General features: G+C 41.0%; 1 protein-coding gene across 5 annotated transcripts in view; it reads right to left on the bottom strand.

Moving 5' to 3' along the window:
- Positions 1–7,599: 7,599 nt before the first annotated feature.
- The window catches only part of ALMS1 (ALMS1 centrosome and basal body associated protein), a 308,517-nt gene continuing 295,424 nt past the window's right edge, over positions 7,600–20,692 (bottom strand). For 4 of the 5 annotated variants that reach the window (XM_077134570.1, XM_077134571.1, XM_077134574.1 and 1 more), the window contains 6 exons: positions 20,350–20,556; positions 19,769–20,004; positions 18,882–19,065; positions 17,906–17,969; positions 13,591–13,690; positions 7,600–12,522 (listed from right to left, as the gene is read on the bottom strand). In XM_077134570.1, the coding sequence (XP_076990685.1) occupies positions 12,478–12,522; positions 13,591–13,690; positions 17,906–17,969; positions 18,882–19,065; positions 19,769–20,004; positions 20,350–20,556 (836 nt within the window). In that variant the 3' untranslated portion in view covers positions 7,600–12,477. Of the gene's footprint in view, positions 12,523–13,590; positions 13,691–17,905; positions 17,970–18,881; positions 19,066–19,768; positions 20,005–20,349; positions 20,557–20,692 lie in introns of those variants that run through there. The other variant, XR_013164375.1, reaches the window with a different exon arrangement.

Genomic DNA, 20,692 nt, shown 5'->3' with positions numbered 1-20,692 from the left:
TTTCTTTCTGGAATTACTATCAGAGGAAGACTGGGGCCACTTGGATTTAACTATTTATCTTTTCTCTGATATTTTTCCTTTGTCTTTTTCTCCCTGCTTTCTGAGAGATTTTTCACGTCCAATCTGTGAAATAAATGTCTCTGCTTTCCATGGGGTCATTTTTTTTTCCAGTTTATTATTCTTCTGTTTGTTTGTTTCAAAGTTTCCTCAAATATATGCTGATCCTTAGTTATATGTTCATTTTCAGGAACACAGGTTGCAGTCCCTCCAGCTGCTTGCCTTTGACTGGGGTGTGGGGAAGGTACACTGGAAGGTGAAATTCCTCGATATGGACCAAAATTTACCAGTCTCTTCATCCAGCTCTTCCCTGGACACTGCAAGTACTCCGCTACACTCCAGAGTTCCAAAATAGTTGATTCAGACAGTTCCTGTCTGTTCAATAGTTGTTTTGGTGGAGGGACTGATTCCTAGAGCTTCCTATTCTGCCATCTTCCCACAGTCTTCTCCAACTTCTCTCATTTGCCTGGGGTTTCTGAGCCTTTAGCTCTCCAGGGTTCCACAGGGTAGATTGGTCTCCTCTGTGGCTGTAGTCCCTGTGCTTACACTTCAGATTTCAGGGAGTATCTCACAGGTGTCTCTTGCCCTGGATTCACCCTTTTCTCTGGTCCAGCTCCCACCTACCCACAAAACCAGAATGGAGCATCACCAAAGTAGAGCCAAGGCTGCAGAGCCAGGTCACCCCCAGAGAGAGCTCTGCCAAGGAAGACTCCAGGCCAAGTAAGTAAAATTGCTACTGACTTGAAAAATCAGAGGTAGGCTAGAAAGAGCAGTCAGTCAATTTAATAAACATGTATTAAATGCACACACTTATTAAGTGTAGTTTTTGGTACGGATACCTTACAGATGGATAAGGCACACCCTTACCCCAAAAAGCCTTGGGGACAGTGGGGGAGATAGGCACACAGATAAGTCAGGGGTATGCTACGTGAGGGCACTCATGGTTTGGTGCTTATGTTCCTCCCATTTTTATATTACCTTTATTACAGAAATAGCCTGGCATATACAAAAACAGAAGAGTAGAATGAATTCCCTGGTATCCATTACCCAAGGTTCTTCTAGTTCCCTTAAGAATCTAGGCTCTCTTTCTCCTGAGGCTTTTGTACATGCTGTTCCCTTTGCCTAGAACATTCTCCTCCCACCTCCCTATCCATCTCCTTTGTTCAGCTCCTCTAGTTTTCAGCTCAGTGGTTGAGATATTGAGTTGGATAGGTAACTTCTGAGGGGGAGGAAGCAGTTCATCTTGCTTTTGTTCTGGCAGTTACACCTATTCAGTCCCTTGAAACTCAGTGTGTGGTTCCCAGACCAGCGTCAGCATTGCCGGGGCTCCACACAGACCTGCTGATCATAATCTGCATTTTCACAATCCCAAAAAAAGCCCTGTTTAGAATAAAGCACTTCTTGCTTGTTTCTAGTGAAAATAGAATGTGGAGCTTATTATGCCCCAAAGGACTAATATTAGTGCATTAACATTAATAGCTGGGGATTCTTCTAAATGCAGCATGGTAGCTGGCCTCCAATTTGTTTTTTGTTTCAAGCCACAGGTCTCCAGCTATACCTTAAGCAGAGAAAAGTCATGGGTCTCTGAAGACTGATATTCTTCACTGCCGGGCAGTCAAGCAGGTAGGAATGTGTGCTGGTTGATGCTCTCCAACAGAGAGAGGGCCTGGCCAAATTCATGTTCACTGCCAGTGGAGTTTTAAGCAGTCCTCTTCTGTAGAATTCAGGTTAGTGGCCTGAAGCTGTAGAGTGTGAATGTGTCCATGTTTTTGAGTTGGGCATAGGGTATTGGGGTCAAGACAGTGGGCTAAGGGTAATAGGAAATTAAACTACAACTTCAGTCTGAGACAACAGACATGAGAGATGAGACATTTCATTGTGAGGTCTGGGACCAAAGTGTGGAAATTCCAAAGAAGGTTCAAGAACAGTTAAGAGGGCAGGCCACGGTGGCTCAGCAGGTAAGAATGCTTTCCTACCATGCCCGAGGACCCGGGTTCAGTTCCCAGTGCCTGCCCATGTAAAGAAAAAGAACAGTTAAGGGTCAGTTAAGGGTGGTTGCCAAGGGCCCAAGGAAATGGGTATGGGGAGTGATGACTCAATGGGCATGGGGTTTTCTTTTGGGATTATGAAATGTTTTGGAAGTTGATAAAAGTGGTAGTTGCGCACTACTGTGAATGTAGTAAATGCACGGATTAACAGTAAAAAATGGTTAATTTTTAAAACATTTTTATTGTATAGTATAATGTATATACAAAGCAAAGAAATAAAAAAGCAATAGTTTTCAAAGAACTCTTCAACAAGTAATTACAGGACAGATCCCAGAGTCTGTCATGGGCTACCATACGATCCTCTCAGATTTTTCCTTCTAGCTGCTCCAGACTATAGGAGGCTAGAAGGCTTAAATATTTTTTAATCATCACAATTGACACTTTTTTCCTTCTTTTTTTGTGAAAAATAACATATATACAAAAAGGTAATAAATTTCAAAGCACAGCATCACAATTAGTTGTAGAATATATTTCAGAGTTTGACATGGGTTGCAATTCCACAATTTTAGGTTTTTACTTCTAGCTGCTCTAAGATACTGGAGACTAAAAGAGGCATCAGTTTAATGATTCAGCATTCATATTCATTTGTTAAATCATGTCTTCACTGTATATCTTCACCATCACCTTTGATCTTTCCATTCCTGTCTTTAGGGGTGTTTGAGCTATGGCCATTCTAAGTTTTTCATATTGGAAGGGTCTGTCACTAATATGGGAAATGGAACTATCTGATGTTGGGGAGAGGCTGGGCCCTCTGGATCTCAGGACTTATCTGGATCAGGGACCCATCTGGAGATTTGTAGGTTTCTGGAAAGTTACTCTAGTGCATGGAACCCTTGTGGAATTTTATATATTGCCCTAGATGTTCTTTAGGATTGACTGGAATGGTCCTGGTTGGGCTTTGGCAGATTATGATAGGTAGCAAAGTCTACCTGAAGCTTGCATTAAAAGCAACCTCTAGAGTAGCCTCTAGACTCTATTTGAACTCTCTTTGCCACTGATACTTTATTAGATACACTTCTTTCCCCCTTTTGGTCAGGATAGAATTGTTGATGCCATGGTGCCAGGGCTGGATTCATCCCTGGGAGTCATCTTCCATGTCACCAGGGAGAGTCTCACCCTTGGATGTCATGTCCCATGTAGGGGGTGGGCAATGATCTCACTTTCAGAGTTGGGCTTAGAGAGACTTAGGCCACATCTGAGCAACAACAGAGGTCCTCCAGAAGTAACTCTTAGGCATACCTATAGGTAGTCTAAACTTTTCCACTACCTGCATAAGCTTCACAAGAGTAAGTCTCAGAACTGAGGGCATGGCCTTTTGATTTGGGTGTCCCTAAAGTCTGACACAGTATCAGGGGATTACCTGATGGTAAGGTTTAATAGTTCCCTATTCTTTCTCCCATCCCTCAAGGGACTTTGCCAATAATGTTTGATTATCTGCTTAATTATACTCTAGGATGTATCCAGGTATTACAACAATCTAAACAGGATTAAAGGACCTCTTTCTTATTCTGGGCTCTCTGTGTTTCAATTGTTCAAATGAGCTATATGATAGGTTGAGGTAGATTGTGCACTACAGAAAATTTCAGTTCCAGAAAATGTGGTTAATTTTATGTTACATGAATTTCACCTCAAAATTTGACAAAGGACAGTTTAGATGGCTGTAAAACCCAGAAAGGGGATATAAAAGGTTGTCAAGAGAAAAGATATTGAGAGATATCATGGAGTTGCTGCTTTTTCAGAGTCTGCTCTGACCTGCCAAAGAGGGTGAGTGGAGAAGTGCCCACTGACAGGAAGGGCCTGAGGACACTTCCTAGGCTGCTGGATATTTATGCCCCCTTTCGTTATGTGGCAAGAAGACTGGTGTCAAAGGATTCTAAAAGTTAGCCTGTGCCCATTAACTTGGAATTTTGGAAGATGTGTGTTCTAGTTTGCTAGCTGCCGGAATGCAATATACCAGAAACGGAATGGCTTTTAACAAGGGGAATTTAATGAGTTGCTAGTTTACAGTTCTAAGGCCGAGAATTAAAACAAGTCTATAGAAATGTCCAATCAAAGGCATCCAGGGAAAGATACCTTGGTTCAAGAAGGCCGATGAAGTTCAGGGTTTCTCTCTCATCTGGAAAGGCACATGGTGAACACAGTCAGGGCTTCTCTCTCAGCTGGAAAGGCACATGGCAAACGCAGTCAGGGCTTCTCTCTCGGCTGGAAGGGCACATGGCAGACACGGCGTCATCTGCTAGCTTACTCTCCTGGCTTCTGGTTTCATGAAGCTCCCCGGGAGGTGTTTCCCTTCTTCATCTCCAAAGGTCGCTGGCTGGTGGACTCTCTGCTTTGTAGTGTTGCAGCATTCTCTGCTCTCTCTCAGTCTCTCATTCTCCAAAATGTTTCCTCTTTTATAGGACTTCAGAAACTAATCAAGACCCACTCAGTTGGGTGGAGACATATCATCCCCTAATCCAGTTTAACAACCGTTCTTAACTAAATCTCATCAACCAGGGAGATGATCCCATCACAGTCCCAAATACACAGCATTGAATAGAGATTATTCTACCTTTAAGAAATGGGATTTATATTAAAACATGACTTTTCTTAGGGGGCATACTTCCTTTCAAACCAGCACATTCCACCCTCTGGCCCCTAAAAAAGACATGTTTTTCCCATATACAAATATATTAACTTCATAACAATATCAGAAACCTTAAACCTTTCAGTAGCAATACAATGAAGTACAAAATTAGAGACAGTATAAAATCTCATCAAGTCAGTTACAGGCATGGTCTGTCCTAAGGCAAAATTCTCTCCATTTGCTCTGGACCTTTGAAAACTCATGACAAGTTATTTGCTGCCAACATACAAAGAAGGAACATTCACAGGATACATAGACACATTTCCATAGGGAGGAAGGAACACAGGGGTCACTGGACCCATACAGTTTCGAAAACCTGCAGGGCAAAGTCCATTAGATTTCAAAGTCTGAGACTCATTTATCCTCAGGGCTTTAGAAAGTGGCAGTCCCACCCTTTCCAAATGCCTATGCCTGCCTCTCTCTGAATGCAGCCTTGGGGGATATTGGGGAGACCACCTTTTTCTCGGCTCCACCCTCTCCAAGCATTGGGGCCACACCTGGGCTCTCTGCCAGCTCCGGGGCACACGCTCAACCCCTCCATGTGGTGGCAGCCAGGCTCTCCCCAAGCCCCAAGGAACATGCTTCACCTTCTCCAAGGCCTGAGGCGGCATGACTCTTCCACTGCAACGAGGTGGAAGGCCCATTCTCTGCCTTTGGGGCAAACTCACCCTCTCCACGGGCTTGAGTGGGTCCACTCTCCTGGCCTGAGGCTTCTTGACTTCAGACCTTAGCCTCCACGGTTTTGCCTCTGAAGTTATTTTTCCTCCAATGTGTCCCTTCTCTGAACCCCTCAGTCCAGACTGGCAGCGGCTCTGATTATACAGGTCCCACAACACTCTCGTTGGCTTTCTATGCAGTAGCCTTGGATCATGCCCATCAGACATAAGGAGTTTCCACAGATCTTTCCTGGATAACGCCATGTCCGATCCTGACTTTCTCTGAAATGGCTGACTGGTTCCACATTTGGTTAAATCCACACTATACTCTGTAGTCTCCCTTTCTGTAGGCCCAGAATTTTCCAGGACCTCAACTTCTGGTTTCTTTTTACTCAAGAGTTCAGTTTTCAGCTTATCCCTTTCATTTCGCATTTCACTATAAGCTGTGAGGAGAAACCAGACTGCACTTTCGACATTTAATTTGGAGATCTCTTCTGCTAAATATCCAAGTTCATGGCTTTTAAAATCTGCCTTCCAGCCAATACCATTAGTCAACTTTGCCAGATTATCTGCCATTTTAAAACAAGGATCACCTTCCTTCCAGTTTTCAATAACACGTGCCTCATTTCTTTCTAAAACCTCATCAGAGGTATCTTTAGAGTCCACATTTCTATCAACAGTCTCTCCAAAGCATTCTAGGCCTTCTCTATGAAGCTTCTCACAACTCTTCCAGAATCTTTCCCATATCCATTTAAAAAGCCGTTCCAACATGTTTGGTATTTGCAAACTGCAGCAGCAGCACCCCACTCTCCGGTACCAAAATCTGTTCTAGTTTGCTAGCTGCCGGAATGCAATATACCAGAAACGGAATGGCTTTTAACAAGGGGAATTTAATGAGTTGCTAGTTTACAGTTCTAAGGCCGAGAATTAAAACAAGTCTATAGAAATGTCCAATCAAAGGCATCCAGGGAAAGATACCTTGGTTCAAGAAGGCCGATGAAGTTCAGGGTTTCTCTCTCATCTGGAAAGGCACATGGTGAACACAGTCAGGGCTTCTCTCTCAGCTGGAAAGGCACATGGCAAACGCAGTCAGGGCTTCTCTCTCGGCTGGAAGGGCACATGGCAGACACGGCGTCATCTGCTAGCTTACTCTCCTGGCTTCTGGTTTCATGAAGCTCCCCGGGAGGTGTTTCCCTTCTTCATCTCCAAAGGTCGCTGGCTGGTGGACTCTCTGCTTTGTAGTGTTGCAGCATTCTCTGCTCTCTCTCAGTCTCTCATTCTCCAAAATGTTTCCTCTTTTATAGGACTTCAGAAACTAATCAAGACCCACTCAGTTGGGTGGAGACATATCATCCCCTAATCCAGTTTAACAACCGTTCTTAACTAAATCTCATCAACCAGGGAGATGATCCCATCACAGTCCCAAATACACAGCATTGAATAGAGATTATTCTACCTTTAAGAAATGGGATTTATATTAAAACATGACTTTTCTTAGGGGGCATACTTCCTTTCAAACCAGCACAATGTGAGAAATTGCTGGCCTTGTAAAGTACCTGCACTGCTACTGATAGTAGGCCAGAGGAACATGGATCCAGAGGAAGGTAGAGAGAGAGAGTGTGTGTGTGTGTGTGTGTGTGTGTGTGTGTGTGTGTGTGTGTGTGTGTGTGTGTGTGTGTGTGTGTGTGTGTGAGGGAAAGGGAAAGGGAGAGGGAGAGAGGGGAAGGGGAGAGGGTGCAGAGGGTGCAGAGGGAGGGAGGGAAGAGGAGGAGAGAAAGCCCTGCCTGAATTGGGGTGGGGTGGGGAGTGGATCATGCAGTCATCTATGAGGCAGGGGCTTTCTAGGGGGAAAGGGGAATGGCCAGCCATAGCACCACATATTTGCGAGTGGTACAGGGTCCCTTTGGTCAAGTTAGGAGACATGGTTTTTCAGCAACTATAAAGGAGGGAGGGTGTAGTCTAAGATGATTTTAGAGGTTAGCAGTAAGAAAATCTAGAATGTTCATGCCAACCTTAGTCAACAAGTAATTTATTTATTTTGGATGATGAGTATTTGGTAAAATTTTGAAGATATGCGCTTTCCTTTTTTTTTGTATGCTGTATGGTGAGGCCACATTTCATTATTTTTCCATGTGAGCATCTGTTATTGCAGCACCATTTGTTGAATTTCTGTCATCGTTTTGTTTTTTGTTTGGCCTGTTTTTTTTTCTTGGGGGGGGGGGCAGTGTACGGACCAGGAATTGAACTCAGATCTCCCACATGGCAGGTGAGGATTCTACCACTGTACTGGGCTTTCCTTTTATGTAACAGTATACTCTAGTTTAACTAGAGCTATCTTGTTAATAAAATCATGCAGAAACAACAAAAGCATTTAAACTAAAAAAGGAACATAATCATCAGTTGTGGGGTCATTATGGCGGGAGTTCCTGAGTTGTGTTTTGAATGTATTACAAACTAGCCAGTTAGGTGCTGAACAAAATCAATGTGAAAATGTTCAGCATTGTATACTGGAGATAATCTAATTTAAATTTTGGCAAATACAGTTGTTGTTGGAAGTAGTTTATTTTAGGAATAACTATGCAGGACATACAGGCTTCTGACATGATGGCAGTTTGGAATTTAAAATATAGCAGCTGACTATATTTTATGGTAAGGTTAGTACCTTGTGTATTAGAGGAAATTAACCAAGCAGCTGTGGGCCAAATTGCCTAAAGCTATGGTTAGAGGACCATAGGAGTGAAGTTTCCAAAAGGTTCCCCTTCTAATATCTCTGGGGCAGAGCCTCAAAGGGGGAACCTTAATGCAGTGGGGGTATGAACTAGGGTCGGCTGCTAAGTGAGATGGAGAAACCCCCATGACTTGTGGGCCTAGGAAAAGCTGGGCAGAGGGGTTTAATGATGCTAGAAGGGGCCCCTGGTTTATCAGAAGCCTGTACACCGAGGAGGGTGGGAGTTTGGTGGAAAGGTTAGCGCCAGGGTGGCTCACAACTTGGGGCACTCCATGGAGGGTAAGTAGAGGAGGTCCACTGGGGGTAATATGGAGGTTTCCCTGCCCCAAACTCTGAAGACAGGAAACACCCAGAGTTGGCTGGAGCTTAGCTGAAGATATTAGCCAACTGGGGATCCTTGGCCTTGTGCTCCACTTGTGCATGAGGGGCCCTGAAGTGGGCAGGTGGAGGGACCCATAGGGAGGGCTTGCAGGGCTCAGTTTTGCAGTCTGCCGGCACACTCTCCCATCTGGGGAAGGCCACCTGGCTGTTCTGGACTCATCATGCCATTTATTTCCTTTCTTATCACACATTTTTAAGCTGCTGTCTTGTTTTCCTTTTACATGATTATAAATTTTATTTGTCCTCACTGTTAACAGTATGCAGTTTGTCTTTCTGAATTGTTTTAGCTTAACTTATCTTCTTTTAGACTTCCTGGCCTTGTATTTTTATCGCCCCTCCCTTAATTTCTAAAATGGTTCCGTCATACTATTTTTTTTTTTTTTTTACATGGGCAGGCATCAGGAATCGAACCCAGGTCTCCAGCATAGCAGGTGAGAACTCTGCCACTGAGCCATTGCTGGGCCTTATCATACTGTTTTAAAAATTCTTTTATTCCTTTTTAAAGTCATGCCTTTTACATTTTCTTTTCTATTGGCAATCTAAATGTTTTAATTTAGGCTTTTCAATTCCAAGCTATCCATTGTACAAATTTCTTAATGTCTGTGATTTTCATTTTTTCTAATTGCTTTCATTACATTTCATTTGATTCTTTTTTGCTCTTGTCTCTCAATGACTTTCTTAAACTCTGATCTTGTTGGGTTTTATCTGTTTATTTGCACTCTTAAATTAATTAAAAAATTAAGTTAGCTATATAAGTGTTCCCCTCTGCTGTGGTGATGGGGTCACCTCATTCAGGAGGTTGACCTACTGCCCTCTAGCTCTCTTTGCAGTTGACCCTAGGTGCCCTTCATTAAGATCTTCTACCCCTTCAAAGTTGGCTTTCAAAAGAAATCTCCTCCTAGATGATTCAAGAGACAGATTAAAAATCTTCCCAGAAAGAACAAATGCTAAAATAAATTTAGTAGATTAAAATGCTAGTGATCAATGTAAGGGAGGGGATAAGGGGTATGGTATATATGAATTTTTTTCTGTTTTCTTTTTCTGAATTGATGCAAATGTTCTAAGAAATGATCATGATGATGAATATACAACTATGTGATGATATTGTGAGTTACTGATTATATATCAAGAATGGAATGATCATATGGTAAGAATGTTTGTGTTTGTATGTAGTTAGTTTAATAAATAAAAAATAAAAAAATAAAAAGTAAAAAAATCCTCCCAGACAATAAGGACTCTCCTCCCTGCATACAGCACCTGGATGCTGCTTCCTTATCCAACCCAAGGTTCTCTGGGTACCTTCTCCCCCTTTATTGGCAGTGTTTCTCTAACCCACACAGTGACTGGAAGTTCTCATCCTACTGTTTCTCCTGCATGCATCCTTGTTTTCAATGAAAAGTGAGCACAAAGGATGTATAATTACCTGAAAATGATCAGAATATTTTAAGGATTACCTGAACTCTCATCTATACCATAAGGGAAGTGATATTCATTGAGCAGGCTTAAAAAAGGGCAGGGGGAGACATAGTTGGATCCTGATGTTGATAGCTGCATTGTTTGTAAGCAATAGAAATTATGTTTAGGTAGTTAGATATTCTACTTGTTCAACAAACTGCTTACTGTAAGAGTATAAAATGTTTGACACAGAATTAGAAAGGTCTCAATATTTTGACAAAACTTTTGAGACTGCTTACATCTCTTCCTCATCCCATCCCTTGTTTCCCTCAAGAGGTAAACACTATTTTCGAGTTTTTTCATATCTCTATATCTATCATTTTAAAACCACACAGATATGTGTTTGTCCTTAAGCAATCTTTATCTTGGTTTGTTTTTTAACTTTATAATGATAACACACAACATGTATGCTTTTGCAGTTTGCTCTTTTCTACTCAATATTATTTATAAGATTCATCCATTGATATGTATACCTAAGTGTTTTACTTTCCTGGGCTGCTCAAGCAAATACCATGCAGTGGGTTGGTTTAAAAAATGGGAATTTATTAGCTCACAGTTTTGAGGCTAAGAGAAAGCCCAAATCAAGGTATCATCAAGGCAATGCTTTCTTCCCAAAGTCTGACATTCTGGGGTTGGCTGCTGGCGATCCTTGGTCCTTGGCTTCTCTGTCATATGGCAATGAACATGGTGGCCATTCCTGGACTCTCTGTTCTCTTCTGGGTTCCACTGAATTTCAGCCTCTTGCTTCTTGTGGCTTTCTTTCTCTCTGTCTGAATTTTGTTCTGCTTTTAAAGGACCCTTCCTGATTGGGTTGGGCCATACTTTAACCGAAGTAACCTCATCAAAAGTTTCTACTTAAAACCACCCTGAGCTCTGGAGGCAGAGCAGATTCTGGCAGAAAGCTCGGATTAACTTTGAAGCTAGTTGTCTGTGTTTCAGGAGATGCTTGGATTCACAGGGCAACACTGAGCCAGAGTCACAGCACACCAGAGAGGAAGAATGCAGGCAGGGCACAAAAATGCTATTGTGAACACCCTCAGACACCCCCTCCTCATGCTGTGCTTTGACTGTGCTCTTGACTATGCCCTTGACTGGTGGCCTGGGGACGTGATGTTATAATGTGAATGCAAGTCTGTAGATTTCTGTTTAAATTTAAGAACACAGTGGAGGTGCTAACAATTACTCCCAGTGTTCCCAGAGAATTCCCAAGGTCTGTTCTGGCTGTGGCTGTTGAGGAGCTGGCTGCCAGCTACCATCTATTGTTTCCCAGGCCTTGAACTTATATGCTGTGGAAGACATCTGGATGACAGAAGCCTGGGCCTCCAGGGAATCTCGCTTATCATTCCTAGTCAGGCTCTGTCCTGCTCTGGCTTCCTTGCAGATCCAGGTTTAGAGAAAACTATCACATTCTGTTATTACTCTGAATAAAAACTTCTCACAAGACTTATAGTCACAATATTTTAGAGCTGAAAGGGGCTAATGGTATTGACCCTCTCACTTTCCAAGTAAGCTAGCCCAGAAGTGGTCAAGCACCTCATCCAACAAAAAGGGGAAACATTAAGAGTAAGCCTCCTGCACTGTAGGTTTTCTTTGACTCATTTGCCCAGCCTCCTGCCATGCTGGAAGAACCTGGAAAATGTGCCTTTGATTTGGGCCTCTCAAAAGCCCTCTGGGTGGCAACTGGCCTCTGCCCTGCTGGTGGCTTTCTGAACTTAAGATTCAGGCATGCTTACGTTACCTTTCCCCCTTACCTTTGGACCTTGGCTGTAATTCCAGGCCAAAGAAAACAGAATCCTGTTACACTCTGATCTGGGCACTGGATTAAGCACTTTCTATGCATTATCTCATTTATTTGCTGATATTTTTCAGAGGTTGTTCTAGGCATATCTATATACCATAATGAATGGTCTGAGGCTTTGATCCTGAAAACAAGATGAGGCAAGTAGAGGAAAATCTGCCTAAGAATGACAACTGCCTTTCTTCCTCTGGCCTATAAAGCCACCCCTAGGACAGCATGGTGGTGAGGCTGAGAGGAAGCCCTGAACCCCAGGCACACGTGTCTGCCCAGGAGTCCTGGCAACACCAGATGGGCAGCGTCACCTTGTCTACAAAGCCCACCATAGGGGGCTTTGTTTCTAAAGAAACATGATCATTCAGGGGAGACATGGCAGTGCTCCCGGCACAGCTCCAGATGGGAAAGAAATCAACCCTCTGCTGTTTGCTTTACTATGTGTCAATCAAAAGTTATTTATTTCCTAAAAGTATAAAAAATACAAAAGGGTCTCACTCTAGGCTAGAATTAAGAGGTAATAACAGTCATGTGGGCAAGGCCACTGTGGAGAAAGGATTGCTCCTACACAATTAATCATCTTAATCACTGCTCTGCCCCAGACCTTTTAAGTTATTATTTCTAAACTATTCATAGACATAGAGCATGTTTTATTAAATTCAGATTCAGAAAAGTACGGATTATGTTTCTCCAGTTTCATAAAATAAACTTCCAGGGCTGAAGAAAATAATTTTATGTCAATCCCAGGGAACTTTTCTCCCCAAGAGTCGATTGGTTACTTTCTGTGAAAGAAAAGAAAGGCAGGAAAGAAATTAGATATTCTGGCTTTCAGAGGCAGACATGTAGCTCAAGAGGCAGTGGTTCTACCCAAATCCAATTCATCTGCCTCGGCTACAAAAACAAAGGTAATTATATAAAAAATATTTCCTGAAATGTTTAGGAACGATGATCTATAATCAATAGTTATTATTTCTTTATGGATACCAATAACCTATATCCTGTAGATTAATGGACCCATCAGGTGAAAATACACCAGCCTAAGGAGAGGACTGGGTTTGTGGTGCTGACTGCAGTGCCTGGGACCTTCCTACTTGAAAGACCCCAGCCCCGGTCCTGAAGTGGCAGTTCCCTGATCCCACCCACATCAGTCTGTTTCAGTTTCTGATCTTCAGAGCCCTCTGAAGTGCAGTGAGGGGGTTGAGAAGGAAACAAAAACAGTGCTGGTTTTGTGAAGGATGTGGCCCTTCAGACACAGCAGCCAGTTCGGTTCCTTGGTGAATTGGGAGCAAAACCCCTGGCCTGAGGTTTGGACTTGCAGCATCACTGATTTCACTGTGGCTAAGGGCAGGAAATGGTGCAAGCTTGGAAGCCTCTGACCCCTTAGGAAGCCAACTCTTTGGCACGCTCAGGCATTTTCCAGTTTATTCTAAAAATTCTAGAGGTATATGATGACTTAACCCCAAAGGGGCACAAAACCATCATTTGGGAGTTTAGAATGAAATCCTAACAATTCTGGTAGATTTGGACATTGCCACCATGACATCCATATGGACTTCTAAGAGTAAAATCTGGTTTCATTCAAATGTATGTATGGAAGGTGCCTTATACTACTAACATGGAAAGGTCTGCGAAAAAACACAGCTCTTATGGCTGAGTTCTGACTGGAAATCTAATCATGGAACCACTATTTTTAAAATTTCAGCAGCAGTACAACGCATTACAAGCTTAAGTTCACTCCAAAGACTTGGTGAAATCTGAATGAGTGTCAGAAAGGTCAGATGTGTTTCTCTCAGTTTCTCTTTCCTCTCCTAAACTTGAACAGTCTTGTTCTAGACAGAAGATTGACTGACCTTTTTAAATAGTTGGGCTCGCAGCCGGTTTGACTTATATTCTGATCTCCTCTTCTCCTCTTCTCTCTTTTTCTGCACTTCTGGAAGCTGCTCATAAATCCTTTGAAATGGCCCCAGTGGGAAGACATAAAATGGTGAGGTTACAAGGGTACAAAGGCACAGCATTACTCATGTAGGGCTCTTCTCATGGCTCCCAATGCTCTGACGCTCATAAAGCGTTCATTGCCTTGACAGACATGCCCTGGACTCTGCTGTGCACCGTTTTATATTGGACATAGGATATAAAGATCCCTGGCCTGGGGTGCCATGATCTAGAAGGCAGGGTGGATAAATAACATTACAAAAGACTGCTAATAGTGGTTACTTCTGGGAGAAGAGTGAGATAAAGGGGGTAAAGGTAAACTTCTGTTTTTCACTCTATATGTAAAAATGTATTGTTTCAATATGATAATGAACATGTATTACTGTTCTATTTTTCAACACAGGGAAAAATAATGGGAAAGGAACATTCTATAATAGTCATATGCACAAATTGCTACAGTTGCTGGAGAAGAAACGATTTATTCTAACCAAAGGAAAGGTCAGGAAAGACTTAGTAGATAAAAGGCTTGAGCTTGGTTCTTGAATAGTTAGGAGCAGAGGAGAAAGAAGAATAGGAGAAGGAATAAAGGGTGCAGCACTCTATTTGGGGAAAAATGGGTAAGAATGGAGTCAAGGCTTATCAGAGAAGAGAGAAATAAGTGGGAAGTGGGTGGGGTGAGGGTTGAAGGGGGCTGGGGAGGACTCTTGTAGCCACATGAAAAACTTGGACTGTGTCCTATCAGAGTTTGGGTGCTACCAAGTTTAAGTTGGATGGGGCATAATCAAAAGTGCAGTTTATAAATATAGTCTAATTGAAAGAATCTAAATTCTCAACAAAAGAACAGTTTAACAGTTTAGGGAACATTTATATTATGAAATTATTACAAAGCCTAAAGAAGATATTTTCAAATAATTTTTGATAACATGAGAACATGTTCATATCATAAAGTTGAGAAAAATAAAAGTAGGATACAAATCTGTAAAAACACAGTAAAATCCACAATTTGAAAAAAAGAAAAAATGCGTGTTAATACAGGGCTCTGTAACACCTTCCACTCTTGACAGAAACAGAACTAATTAAGTTACATTTGGATGGAAAGATTAATAGTGATATTTACTCTCTAGTTTTCCCTATATTTTCCAATACTCTGAAAAAATTTGAATCTGATACAGAGGTCCTGTGGAAAATAGACTAGAGAAAGTAAAGACAAGAAGCAGGCCTCCAAGAGTAGATGTGAGGAGAGTGGATGGCAGAGGAATTAAGAAGCCAAGTGTCCAGGATGTGCTGATCGGCTGTGTGTGCAGTAAGGGCACTGCAGAGGTGACCATTCCCCAGATTGCTAGTTGATGGTCCACTCACATGTGGAAGTGGAGAATGGGGAATTCCATTTTGGACACAGTGGAGATGATTTAGAAATGAAAACACAAAAGGGGAGGTCAGGAAAGGGACTAAAGAGAACCAAACATATATTTTAAAAGGAGCTGTTGGAGAAGGGTTAACTAAAGCTCTGGAAAAGAAGAATTATCCCAAGGAAAACATCACTATGAAGATAAAATCCGCTTTTTAGACCAGGGAAAGTTGCATTTTTAGGGCAGGAAAGTGGGGAGTCAGGCTAATCAAAGTAGCCAGAACGTATATATTTTTAAATGGCTCATTGAAAGCAATTATTACATATTATTGCAATTGCCTGTCTGTCCAACTGCTTGTGGTCTGAAGTCAATCATCTTTCATCCCTGGTACCGGGTCCAGAGCCTGGCCCTCTCAAATCTATATATCAACAAATTGATGAAATAACTTCTCTTGAAGGACACCCTGGAAGAAATGGTTCCAGATAAGAATCAAGTTCTCTCTCCTCCAAATCCTCTCTTTTCACCAGAGCCTGTAAACATCTTTGGTAGGGGCAGGTGTTAAAAAAAGATGATAAGTAACACAAAGCTTCAGAGGCATAAATCCTCCAAATGTACAGTTGAAGGAGTACTGGATGGGGAGCCCAAAGACGGGGCTCTAATCCTGCCTTGGCTCTAACTTGCTGGGTTGCAATTTCCTCTCTGTTGAATTTCCTAAATAGTAGGGATGGACGAGATGTTCTCTGAGATCCTGTTCAACTATATGATTCTCAGATGGAAGTAGATAAAATAGAAGCCCTCTAATGAATATCAATTTAAACTGGAATCTTCCAAGAAGATGAGTATTTAATCCATTCATACAGGTATATTTAAATTTGTATGCATTTATACAATTATGCTCTTGCCTGTCTTCCTGCAGGCTAGCTTCATAGTCCCTTACAACAAAGACTCCTCTTACTCAAGTGAGAGGGTAATTAGGTGCCACACAGTGAACAATGCAGGATTCCCTCTAATTAAATTTTGTGGCAGGTTTAGAATAAAGCAATGGTTCTCAATATTTCTGGAGTCAGAACCCCTTGACACTCTTAAAAAAATTGATAACCCTAATGTGAATTTAAAAAATCTAATTAATTAATTTAAAGCAACAATATGCCTAATACATGTAACATACATAACAATTTTTAAATTAAAATAAATGTATTTTCCCAAACAAAAACAATTTTAGTAAGAAGAAAGGCACTATTTTACACTTTTTGCAAATTTCTTTAATGCCTGGTTTAACAGAAGACAGCCAGATTCTATCTACTTCTGTATAATGTCTGTTGTTAAATGTTAAAGTATACATGAACAAAATTCAGCTTATACGTAATTGGAAAAGAGAGGATTTTTTGAATATCCTTTCAGATAACTGTGGATCATCTTCTTTGATACTACACCAAAATTTTATAAATGGTAATTTCTTAAAAGCTAGTGGCAAAGTAGAATCTGAAACTCCATCAATGAACTTTTTGTACTCTGTTACAAAAAATCCACCAGTCTATCTTTTACTTTGAGTGGATTTTTTATCCAAGTGTTCTACTAAGCCATCAAGGACATTCTTAGGTGAAACAGATTATGTTTTATACTGTTTCTAGTAGACAAATGTAATTTGGTGCCTCTGTCTTGAATAGCACCAGTGTCCCTCAATCATTGCTTCTGCATTGTCAGTGCAAATATCATAGTAGAGATAAAGGCAAATAACCTCCTAGTATTATTTTGAAACTAGTTTTGACCTTGCAAATCCTCCGAAAGGGTCTCAGCAACCTCCAGAGGTCCATGGACCACATCCATCCCTTTGGATTATCTATAAGGTTTGGTAATTGTAGACTAACAACAAGATTTCAAGAGGAATGCTTACATTACTAAGATAAATTATTTTCAAGGACCATTACTTCAGAAGCAGTATGCTGACTATAAAACTGTTCATATTAAAGACTCCAAAATGATGATAATCATGGCACCCTCCTGATCAATATAATAGACATATAATTCTAATTAATTAACTGATCAATTGATTAATTCATGAGTGACTAATGCAGGAATGGTACCAAATTAAAAAAATATATAAAAAGGTGAAAAATTAGTTTCTCTCCTACCACTGAACCCCAGCCATTCTATTACCAGTATTAGCCACTATTACCAGCTTTTTGGTTATATTTCCAGACATATTCTATGCATATAAAAATGTGTATATATATGTGTATATATATATATATATATATATATATATACACATATATATACGAATATCCACTTTTTAAACATTTTTATTGTTAAATATTATATATATATATATATATATATATATATATATAAAAGAAAGAAAAAGTAATGATTTTCAAAGTACACTTCAAGAAGTAGTTACAGAACAGAATATCCACTTTTTTAAAGGTCAAAATGGTAGCAGTGCTCCTGGAACTTGATTTTTTAAAAAGTCTAGCAATGTGTTGTAGAGACTACTCCATTATTCTCATTTTGTTGGCTAAATTCCTAGAAATGGGATTGCTAAGTCAAAAGGGTATACCCCATAGTAAATATTTAATTTTATTTCAAAATATTCTTCATTTATATTTATTTAGATTTACATTTCTAATTAAGATGAGCTGGACTTATACATCCAAACTAGTAAGGATTCTTTATATCATGTGTATATAAGCCATTTATACCATGATGTGCTTTTTTTTTTTTTCAGTGCCAAGTGATGAAGTACTTTCATGACTAACTTTCTCATAATATTTTAACTGAAGCAAAGTGCCTTTATTCTGGGCACTGAGGGAAAACTGGAGCTTCTGAGCACTTGGTGATTTGATTTATACTTTTATACTTACTCTTGTAACTTTGACCTTACCGTTTAGACCTCTGAATCATTTCCTTCTTTCCGACAGGTCTATACTTGTGGGCAGCTGGGAAGCCTAAGAAAAGGAGAAGGGGTTTTAAGTGAGTAGTGACTTAACTGTGTTGGTTTCTTCAGGCCTTCTTTGCAGAACCCTAAGAGTGAGCTGCCAGGACACTGTGCTCCTATGCTGAGCTGGCAGTACTGGGTGGTGAGCAATGGCCAAGCCAAAGGTCAGACTACAGTGACTGTGACAACAGTCTGAGGCCCCTAAAGACACACCAATGTGTGGCATGAACTAGATTATTTTAATGGAAAAACTGACCAGTTTATAGGTAAGGTTGTTTTGTTAAGCACTGCAGTTTTCATAGGTTGCATGTGTTATAGTATAGCTAGCTTTATATGCAGAGCATAATTGTTAAGAGCACAGATTCTGGAGCCAGCCTATTTGGCTTCAAAATCCAGCCTTTTCACTCATTAGGTGTGTAATTTTGGGCTGAGGTGCTTAATCTGTGTCTCAGTTTTCTCGTCTGTAAAATTGGGATATTAATAGTACCTCAGAGTGGTATTGTGAGGATGAAATGAGAACAGTGTCTTGGCAAGACATGAAGCCTATTTAAGTGTCTGCTGTTGTTGTTGATGCTACTGTTTGGTCATCACCAGTGAGGTAGCGAAGCCTGGAAGAGGCACCTTCTTTAAAGAAATAAGCATTATACTTTTGGAACCAACTTGTTTACAAACACAGAGCTGGTGTACACAAAAGTCCTTTCCTCTGCACATTCCCAATTTTAAGCTGCAGTGACAGGGTTCATTCTGATTGCAAAAGTGCTGAGAGCTAAGTGTGGGCTCTGCTACAGAGGTTTGAGTCTCAAACAAGCAAGAAGTCATTTTCTGTGTACTTAACTGGCCTGGCATTAGCAGTGCTGGGCAGCACAGAAGCAGTCCTTGCTTTTTCACTGCATTAGTAGGAAAGAGAACAAGTAGGGCAAACCTCTTAGAGGTCCAGGATGCGCAGGATCTCGGTAGCCCGGCCATCCTCTCGCAGTGTTGAAAAGAGCGTCCCGCTCACTCTGTAACACGTTCTGTAGCTTCCTCTCCTGGACTATTAACTTCAGGCGCTTTATCCGCTCCCCAGAACGGGAGATGAAATCAGGTCTGTGAAACTGAAGTGATTCCTAAAGAAGAGAAAAAGCAACCCCCAACCTCACATTAATGATGCAGCTTGTTCTCCAAGTGCCTAGAAAAACCGCAACTGTCTCCAACAGGTTTGGAGAGCTGAGGAATACTCTAACAATTCTAAGATCCAGTAGTGAAACCAAAGAAGCAAAGAAACGCCCTTGGAATAAGCCAAAAAACAGACTGTGGCAATCACAACTCTCCCCCCAGTATCAATAGGGTAGATAGAGCACAGCTCATTGTGCTAATTTTAATTTCCCTTTAAACAAATACATTATTAAAAAGCCCCTTCTTTAGCCTCCAAGGAACATGTAATAAAGGGACTTGGGGACTCAAATCTGGGGTTTAAGCAGGATTGGGAGTTATATAAACATAACTTACATACATGTAAGGCTGATACAACATAAGGCCTTCAGAACACTCAACACACAGGTACCGATAAGCTTGATGAGCTGTGATACCCTCCCCTCCACTGCCTTGTCCCCAGATACTGAGATTGAGGTACTATTACGACTGGTTAACAGCAGGCAGCCTTTGATTAATGTGAGAAACCAAGCCATTATATAGTGATAACAGATACTAAGCTAGAAATAAGGGTCATAAATATGTCTCTCAGAATGCCAAGTCACAGATTTAACTCCTTGGAATCTTGCCCTTTCTTCCCCTTAAACATATGGTAAAACTAACTCAATGTCACTGTACCTGTAGGCTTGCTCTCACAAATGGTTTCGGTGGGATCGTGTCAAAATCTCTGCCTGGGCCTGCTAGGAACCCCCGACTATCCATTTGCTGTCCTTGACAGTTCTTTTCCCGCAGTGGCTCCCTCCAGGGTTTTGTGTTGGTTATTGGTTCAAACCAGGAGACACCTGGGCCACAAAGCAAGTTTTCCTTCTTAGATCCAGACTTCAAATTTTCAACAGGAATAAACCATGAAACTCCTATAGGAAATATTTTTAAGAAGGGAAAAATAAAAAAGACTCTATTTTTCATAGCCCACACTGCTCTCATCTGAGACATAAACAAAATAGATACCCTTAAGGGAATCAGCTGCCACAGATCTCCAAGACATCCTTGAATTTGGCTTAACTGCACTTATGATTCTGTAATTATCATAAGTGCTATGATAATTAGACACTGCTAGACATTGGGAAAATTTGTCAGGATGGTAGTTGGGGAGTGGGTGGGGGTAGGGGATCAAAACAGTCATTTAGAAACAAAGAATTTTAGCACTGTAAGACACCTGAAATACACTTTCCCTGTGAAAGCTGGAATTAAAAACTGACCTTCACAGGAATTTGGTTTGTTCTTCCTTAGTTTTTTCTCTCTTAGATAAAAGGTAACGAGCCTTTTTTCTTCATTTTTTTCTTCTGTCTGAGAAGAATTCATATCACTGTCATCTTCTAATCTAGCCTCGCTAGAACTGGGAGTTGGGAAAGTCATTCCAACATCTCGAGTGTGTTTTTTTGCACCATTCACAATCTCCAAGTTACCTGAAGGGAAAGATCACAGACGTCTGTGGGAGCAGCCTTAATGTTTAGCTGGCAGGTTTATTCATGTTAGTAAGTGAAACATTTTTTTTTTATTGTGAAAAATAACATATATACAAAAAAGCAATAAATTTATATA

Source organism: Tamandua tetradactyla, chromosome 17 (genome assembly GCF_023851605.1).
Source record: "Tamandua tetradactyla isolate mTamTet1 chromosome 17, mTamTet1.pri, whole genome shotgun sequence".
In the NCBI taxonomy this organism is placed as follows: domain Eukaryota; kingdom Metazoa; phylum Chordata; class Mammalia; order Pilosa; family Myrmecophagidae; genus Tamandua; species Tamandua tetradactyla.
The sequence above is the reverse complement of the archived record's forward strand: the minus strand, read 5'-3'. Positions and strand labels throughout refer to the sequence as shown.